The 7,906-nt window shown below is 40.8% G+C and overlaps 1 protein-coding gene across 1 annotated transcript; it reads right to left on the bottom strand.

The window, feature by feature from the left end:
• Positions 1-152: 152 nt before the first annotated feature.
• LOC115579337 (alpha-(1,3)-fucosyltransferase 9-like) lies at positions 153-3,513 on the bottom strand. The gene is made up of 2 exons (XM_030412842.1): positions 3,489-3,513; positions 153-2,527 (listed from the first exon to the last, which is right to left on the bottom strand). Exons 1-2 carry the CDS (start codon positions 3,511-3,513, stop codon positions 1,494-1,496), a joined length of 1,059 nt encoding a protein of 352 aa, XP_030268702.1. The 3' UTR covers positions 153-1,493.
• Positions 3,514-7,906: the final 4,393 nt, after the last annotated feature.

The raw sequence follows: 7,906 nt of genomic DNA, 5'->3' as shown, positions 1-7,906 counted from the left end.
CATGTATCTCCAAATCTAGTTACTTTAAACCAAAGGTTTCATTTTCTTTTATGGAAGGGAGACAAAATCATATCAGTACAATAGCAGTGTCGGCCAATAAAGGCATTAATGTGATATATTGGCATTGGCCCCTAAATAATATTAAACTTCAGTTATGCGCAGACAACGTGAGACATTATTTATTCAGCTTTCTTATGTGTACATTTTGAAAAGCATCGTATTCTGGCGTCAACATTGGCAACTTAATGTTCTCTGTAATTAGGTGTTAAAAATATATACATATATCAGTGTCTGCATTGACAGTAGGCCAAAATGAGTTGGAAGATGTCCGCAAATTGAATAGCGGCATCAAACCAACTTCAAATATTTATGTATTTAAAAACACATTCTCAAACTAAATATCACCATCTCTGAGAAACTGTAATATGAATAGTCACAAAAATGTTTATCTGAGCTCATGAAATTGAGTTGACTTTTATCGAGACACATGGTTCTCACTACAAACACAATAAATGATAGTAATGATAAACTTTATTTATGTAGCATTTCTTTCACACAGTTACACAGCGCTTCACTAACAATACTGACACCAGACCCAGCAGATAAAATGAGAATAAAGGACATGAACATGGAGGAAGTAATAACAATAAAACTAATTAAATCAAATACAAAGACACAACAAACCCATTAACAAAAGGAAACATGTTTCAAACATTTTTAAAAGCTTTTACAAAACAAATTACGATCATATAGAATATGAACTGTAGATTAACCGACCCATCAGTATATAAAGTAGTCAAATAACCTCAACCTTAAACATCTACAGCACTAAAATACAATAGAAAGATTTCAGCAGTAATCCCTTTAGATAAATGAACACACATTATCAATTATATTTTAAAAAGCAAGCAGCTGGGCTGAGAGGACCACCAGGAGGCAGTAAAGTTGTCTGAACACATCATTCATAGGAGAGAAAAAGTCCCAGACGAATGAAAACAGACAATCTTTTTAACAAGAGACTGCTGCAGGCAGCACTTAAACATTTGTAAGCATGAACCCACTGAATATTGTAAACGAGAGACCACAGCTGGAGGCAGGAAGATAGCATGAAACCACTGGATATATTTACAAAACACAGCTGTTGGAGATTGCATTTTAACATTTGTAAGCAAGAAAAAAAAAATTCAGAGATCTTAATAATGCTTCAGAAGGACAACTTTGGGTCTCACCGTGAAACCCAAGGTTCCACTGACGCTTTATGTGTTTGAATAGAGTCATGGCCTGATGACATCTTCATGCTCATTTTGAGTCATGCTATGCAGGTCGAGGTGAAGTCTGATTATGTAAGTTTTGAGTCTTCGGAATTAACATTCACTCCAGGATTGGATGTGGCAAACTGGCCTGATAGCACATCTACAAAATTTGAAACAAAGTAGCCGTCACCACTTCCCCCAGCTACTCATCCCTGTATCACGTGCATGTTTGGGCCACCATCAATTTGAGAAGTACCATTCATAAAGGTCATGGACTACACTGTAGCCTTCGTCTCTTGACATGTAGTCGCAGGCGAGACAGATGTGATGAATGAATTCATTTTCAACTCCCAGGAGATGAGGAGGGACAGAGTAGAACTTCCTCCACTCAAAGTAACGCATGTACTTTTCCTCGTTCTTGTCCAAGTAGAGCAGATACTCAGCCAGTGACTTTGCATCAGGAAAATCGTTTATGTGAATGAAGGCGTCAGAGGGAATGTACTCCTCGTAGTTTTCTCTGGGGGGACCCAAAACTACTGGGACTGTCCCTGCTGCAAAGGGCCCGTTAACCTTCTCCATGTAGTCTTTGTGGATCGAGTTCTCAAATGAGAGGTAAAACTTACAGCTACTGATGGTTGTGTACTCTTCAAGGCTCAAGCGGTTCCCCGTGAAGCCGCTACCAAAGAGGTCGATCTTAATGTGTTTGGACAGTTCCTGATAGTATTGATCTCTTGTACTGGTTCCAGTGTTTGGGTTGCGGTTACTAACAATCCAACAGACCAGTTTGTCTTTCTTGGGCAGAATAAAGTCATCTATCATTTCTGTTTCTCTGATAGTGTGTTCAAACCTCGTTGTGATGTCAGCATCTCTTCTGTAGGAAAATGTTAGGTTGAACAGGTTTTCCAGACCTGGTATCTTCCTCGTGTTCGTTGGGGATTCCACATGGAACCAAATCCACTTTTGAAAACTTGGACGTGGCTCCTGTGGCATATTTCCCAAGTCCCAGTCGATGTGTTTGTGGTAGAAAATGACTCCCTTTGATTTGTTGTAGAGGGATCTGTCTTCGGTCAGAATGCAGCTGTCAATGTTGAAGAGTTCAGAGCAATCTTTGAAATCAAATATCACACCTTCAGGCCTGAACCACAGCAGAACTATGGGCTTTTCATTTGGATTCTTGCCATCATAAGGCTCAAAATCCGTGAAGAATACAAGAACACAGCACTGCAGGAGAAGGGCACATATTTCAGTGTTTTCATGGAAGCTGGTGGAGTCATCTGTGGAGGCAGAATAAGAAACTGATGTTAGATCAATTAAATTGCATCCTTCAAATGATATACTTTTAGTCTCAAAGCCTGAAATGTCTCAAAATTGTTTATATTCTGAAAATATCAATAATTAGATAAGGTGGAAGATGTAAGTCTGAGCACTGACTGTCTCAACCAGCTCTTACTATAATATGGGAAAAACATAAGAAAACCCTAACTCAAACATAAAAATGGGTGGAAACGTGTGTGTGTGTGTGCGTGTGCATTTGTGTGAATGTGAGTGTGGCAGGGAGTCCTTTGTAAAGACTACAAAGATGGCCAAACGTGGCCTGGGAGGTCACATTCGCCGAACAACAAAACTGATGGGCGTGACTTGGGAAATCTCCTTGGAGAGACTCCAGGAAACGTCAAGTGTGACTTGGTGAAGTCATGCGAGAACACGAATTCCAGTGCGATGGTTGTGATTGTGCTGAATAATCATTGAACAAAGACGACGATTATGTCGTCTTTGGCTTCGCGTGCAGTTTGATTGCACGCGACGTAGATTTGGAGGGATAATACCCACTCCAAAAAGCAATACAGAATATTCTTACAAAAACGAAAGTAAAACAAAACAAGCCTCTGTCCAGCGAGGAAGGAACTGTAGCCTAGGTCTAGCAAAATTGAAAAACGTTTATCAAGGTACACCCCTACAGTAACTGCTGAATGAAACCGGAGTCTCTTTACAGCATCACGTTAAATGCGACGTGCAGAGGGGTCTCCTCACCTTTAAAATCTGAGTGACGTCATTCTCATCCTGTCTGAGTTTATTTTTTAAAGCGTCCACTTTAATCCAATAGGGAACGGGTGAACGTTCTGGGGATGGACAGTAACTTGAATTACAGTTTGTTAGACCTTTTGAGCTTTGGTTCCCTTCCTTTATTCTTAAATCCCTCAGGTTAATAATAGTAAGGCTTTTTATTTTCCTTACACGCCTTCTCCTTTGTTTGAGCCATGGTGAGGCCAACACAGATGTAACTAAACTTTTACAGAAGATTTATTGCGATTATTTTCCTGCATTTTTTCCTGTTGCATACATATATCAATCCTGTGAGCGTCTGCGTGCTTTGGTCAAGCTGAATTAAACAGTGTATTGTATTGTGTTGGTTTTTATTACACGGATGACAATACAAAGGCACCGTAACTGTGTACTTGAGAAAGGTTTGGTTTCTACTTCTGCCATCCTGTTATGAGCTGCTGCAGTGCTGGGAAAACATGTCTACAGAATATATCATAGAGCCAATGTATAGGCCCATTTATTAAAGTGCTATTCCAAACTAGCAAAAGGCATTTACCTAATAAATGCCTGGATTGTTGTCAGCTGTTGGGCTCAGTTTACCAGTAATGCACCCCGTACCTAAAAATTACTTAAAGTACAGTTTTTTTCAGTATCACTGTTTCTCTTATTCAGAGCCATTATTGGGGCCATCAGTCTGGACTGACTTGTCCGACTATGTCGCCGTGTGTGTATCCTTGGACACTGTCTATAAGTTCAGTGTGTCCCACTGACAGAGAAAAGCAGGCAGGCAAGAAAAGAGAGGTACTCCTCAAATAGTCCAATAATACACCACATTATATAATATTACCTAAATCAACAAAATTGCAGTAAATATTCTTATTCTCTGGAGAAATTAAAACATGTTGTTCTTACCTTTCTTCAGAGTATAAGGATACAATCACTCTGTCTGGGATCCAGCAGAACAACTGTGGCAGGCGTTTGATACTTACCACACTTATTCACGCTAAATAAGTGTACCATGATGGTGACAAACTTGCTCTGCCTATCAAATCTGGTCAGACCGGGCAGGTGTTTGATACTTATCACACTTCATCATTGTACCATGAATCTTCTCAAACTTGCCCTGTCTGTCAGATCTGATCAGACCGGTCTTGTGACTAGGCAAGGCTTATGATATGGGCAGCCGCCTAGGCATTCATGGAGAGGCGGCATGAGTGCCCGCACAAAAAAAAAAAATTTTTTTTTTTAATGTTTGTGTAACCCTTGATGTCAGCTCCCTATAGCACAGATAGGTCTACGCCAGTGGTGTCAAACTGATCCAGTAAAGGGCCGTGTGGCTGCAGGTTTTCATTCCAACCAAGCAAGAACACACCTGATCCAAATCAGGTTTTCGTTCCAACCAAGCAAGAACACACCTGATTTGGATCAGGTGTGTTCTTGCTGGTCTAGGCCCTCGGTCTCCCTATAAAGTCTCTGCGTTGTGTATTTGGTTCCGTTTATACGGTGGAAGGCGGAGAGAAGAACCAGGCAAGGAAGCACGGGATCTGGGTTGAGCAGTCTTTATTTCAAGGCTTCACCTTTCAGAAAAGGACAAGAGGTTGTCACTTACAATACAAAATATGTCACACTGCCATAAAACTTCTCCCATGGCCTTTTCCAGTAACCAGTAATAACAAAACCAGTAGATACCAGGTGTGTGTGTGGGTGAATGAGTGTGAGTGAGCGAGTGAGCGTGACTATGTGTGTGTGTGTCTACGTGTGGGTGTAAATGGGCGAGGGAGCGTGACTGTGTGTGTGTGTGTGTGTCTGCGAGTGTGAATGAGCGGGTGAATGTGACTGGGCATGTGTGCCTACGAGTGAGTACGTGCGTGAGTGTGAATGAACAAGTGTATGTGACTATGTGTGCGTGTGTCTACGTGTGTTTACGTGCATGGGTGTGAAGGAGCGAGTCAATTGACTGCGGTTGAGTCTGCGTATGAATACGCGCGAGTGTGGCTACATGTATGTGTGTCTGCGCATGTGAGAGAACAATAAGATGACACAGACTTAAATCATTTTTCTAGCAGAGGAATTGTAACATGCTAATGGGTCACCACATACATTAGTAATAAACTTAACCAAATCCACAACCGTCTCTTGCACACATAACGGCTTCAGCTCATTAACATAGCTCTTAGCATTCATATTTGCTGAACAAACCAACTGGAAAGTGCAAAACAATAACTTTTTTTTTTATCTTTAGACTGGAGAGGCTGAGCTCTCCCTGCATACCTTTCAGAAAAGGACAAGAGGTTGTGACCTAAGATGGCCGCAACCAACAAAGAAAAGCAGCCACAGGCAGCACCAAAACAGACTAACCAGGAAGCGCCCTCTGGGGGCTCCTTTAACCATTGCTTGAAATAATGAGGAAACTTCTGCTGGCTCTTTACATTAGTTCACCTCCTTACACTTGCATTCATTTTGTACTGCTCATTTACACGTCAAATCAATAATGTCATCTTGCTGTGTGGGGAGCAGTTAGTAGTATAAAGTCAATCACATCACGAATTCCTTCCACATGAAGCACATTTCATTCATGATAATATTGTGAATAAAAGCCCTCAGTTTCACATATGTTATTTTTTGGGGTTTGGTTAAATAGTGAATTGGCTAGTAGACCTAGCATTTGTGTGGTTGAGTCAAAGTTGCACCTCTGTTAGATACAGAGAACTGTATGATCCCTGGGCAAACTTCTTTCGCAGTCACGCTGGTACGCCGGAGATCTGGCACCGCGCCAGAATGCAGTCAGCCCTGTATTATCATTACTGGGTATGTGTGATGTTCCACCACTATAAAAGCTGTGAATAATGTGTGTATACTAATGCCCTTGTGCTCTCCATTAGAAATGCCTGGAGCAGAATTGCCTACTGAGGATGATTCTCTGTCCACTGACCCTGCTAACTGGCCTTCTGTTCTGACTGTGAGAATACGGACACAACTGGTTTCCAGGGGACCAAGTCAGGTACCATCTGACTTTGAATTCTCTAGAAACGACAGTGACAGAGGAAGTTGCCACCACCAATACTTAAAGAAGTCATTGGTTAATGGGGAAAATATATCCAGAAGTTGGTTGGTATTTATTTTGTGTTTCTTGTTCAAAGTGTAGTAAAATTATTACACTCTCTTAAGTGTGTTATTGTATTTGTGTGATGAAGGATTTGCGCAATATAGAAATTTGATTCTTCATTTTATTTGTATTTCATTCTATTATACTGAGTGTTGGTAGTTTCTATTATAGCTGTTACTGTGTGTGTTGTTCCAAATTACCAACAGTTACTTTAATAAATGTAAATAAGTTATTTTCAGTTTTTTTTTTCTGTCTGTGCTGGAGGTGAGGTTCGCCCAGGCTTGGGCATCATGAAAGCTAGGACCTTCACGGTCACCATGCCTGAAGCAGTGTAACGTACGTGCACCTGCGTTACACCGTTACAACGTTACAACTGCATGCAAGTATTGTAACTGTGTTTTCAAAAAATACACATTACTGATTTAGTAACATTGTACACAGGTATGTATGGGGCAGTTCCTGAAGAGTTGTGCAGGCTTTTTTTGACGTTACTGTCGTTCACAACACTGTAACGCAACGCCGACGTTACAGTTACATTAGACGGCATAAACCGCTTTCTGTGTCACAACAGGTGATGCTGCAGTCAAGCTAGCGTTAGCCGCCGTCATTCAGAACAAAGGCGGCCTGTTGTCGTTTTATTTAATGACAGCGACATATTTAACTCACACACACTTACAGTCGTTCCCAATACTGTAATACAACACTGACTACAGTTACATTAGATCGCATAAACCGCTCTCTGTATCACAACAAGTGTTAGCCAAAACGAAGGCCGCCTGTTGCTGTTTTTCAGCCCCTCTTCCGACTGAAACAAACAAGATGGCGTCGGCCCTCTCCTCTCTCCTCCTGGACCGTTTAGACCTCAGCAGGATGCAGAGTGGTGCTGATGGGAGGGAGAGAGGAGGGATGCTGAGCCCTACACCTGTCTGCACCCTTCTGTTCACCTGTGTACAATGCTGGAAAGTAGGCTAACTAAGTATGTGTACTCCTACTGCACAACATTTTGGAAGTGAATATTACTTTGTAGTCCACTACATGTATCTAATTAGTTAGTTACTTTGCAGCTAACCTTCCCCCATTACCTATCAGAGGTAAATATTGTACTTTAGACTCTTCTACATTTGTTTGACAGCTTTAATCAGTCTATTAGTTACTTTTTAAATGACATTTTTATACCCTTCCTGTCCAGTGAAAACAAATCATGTATCTCCAAATCTAGTTACTTTAAACTAAAGGATTCATTTTCTTTTATGGAAGGGTGACAAAATCATATCAGTACAATAGCAGTGTCGGCCGATAAAGGCATTAATGTGATATATTGGCATTGGCCCCTAAATAATATTAAACTTCAGTTATGCGCAGACAACGTGAGACATTATTTATACAGCTTTCTTATGTGTACATTTTGAAAAGCATTGTATTCTGGCGTCAACATTGGCAACTTAATGTTCTCTGTAATTGGGTGTTAAAAATATATACATATATCAGTGTCTGCATTGACAGT

The sequence above is a fragment of the Sparus aurata genome, chromosome 3 (assembly GCF_900880675.1).
Source record: "Sparus aurata chromosome 3, fSpaAur1.1, whole genome shotgun sequence".
NCBI classification, from domain to species: domain Eukaryota; kingdom Metazoa; phylum Chordata; class Actinopteri; order Spariformes; family Sparidae; genus Sparus; species Sparus aurata.
Note: the sequence above shows the minus strand (reverse complement) of the source record. Positions and strands in the feature narration are given on the sequence as shown.

Excerpts from the sequence above, each read along its gene's own strand:
- LOC115579337 (XM_030412842.1), bottom strand. The coding sequence starts at position 3,513 with ATGGCTCAAACAAAGGAGAAGGCGT. Across the intron at positions 2,528-3,488 it reads TCAAACAAAGGAGAAGGCGT|ATGACTCCACCAGCTTCCAT; the intron begins GTAAGGAAAATA and ends CTGCCTCCACAG.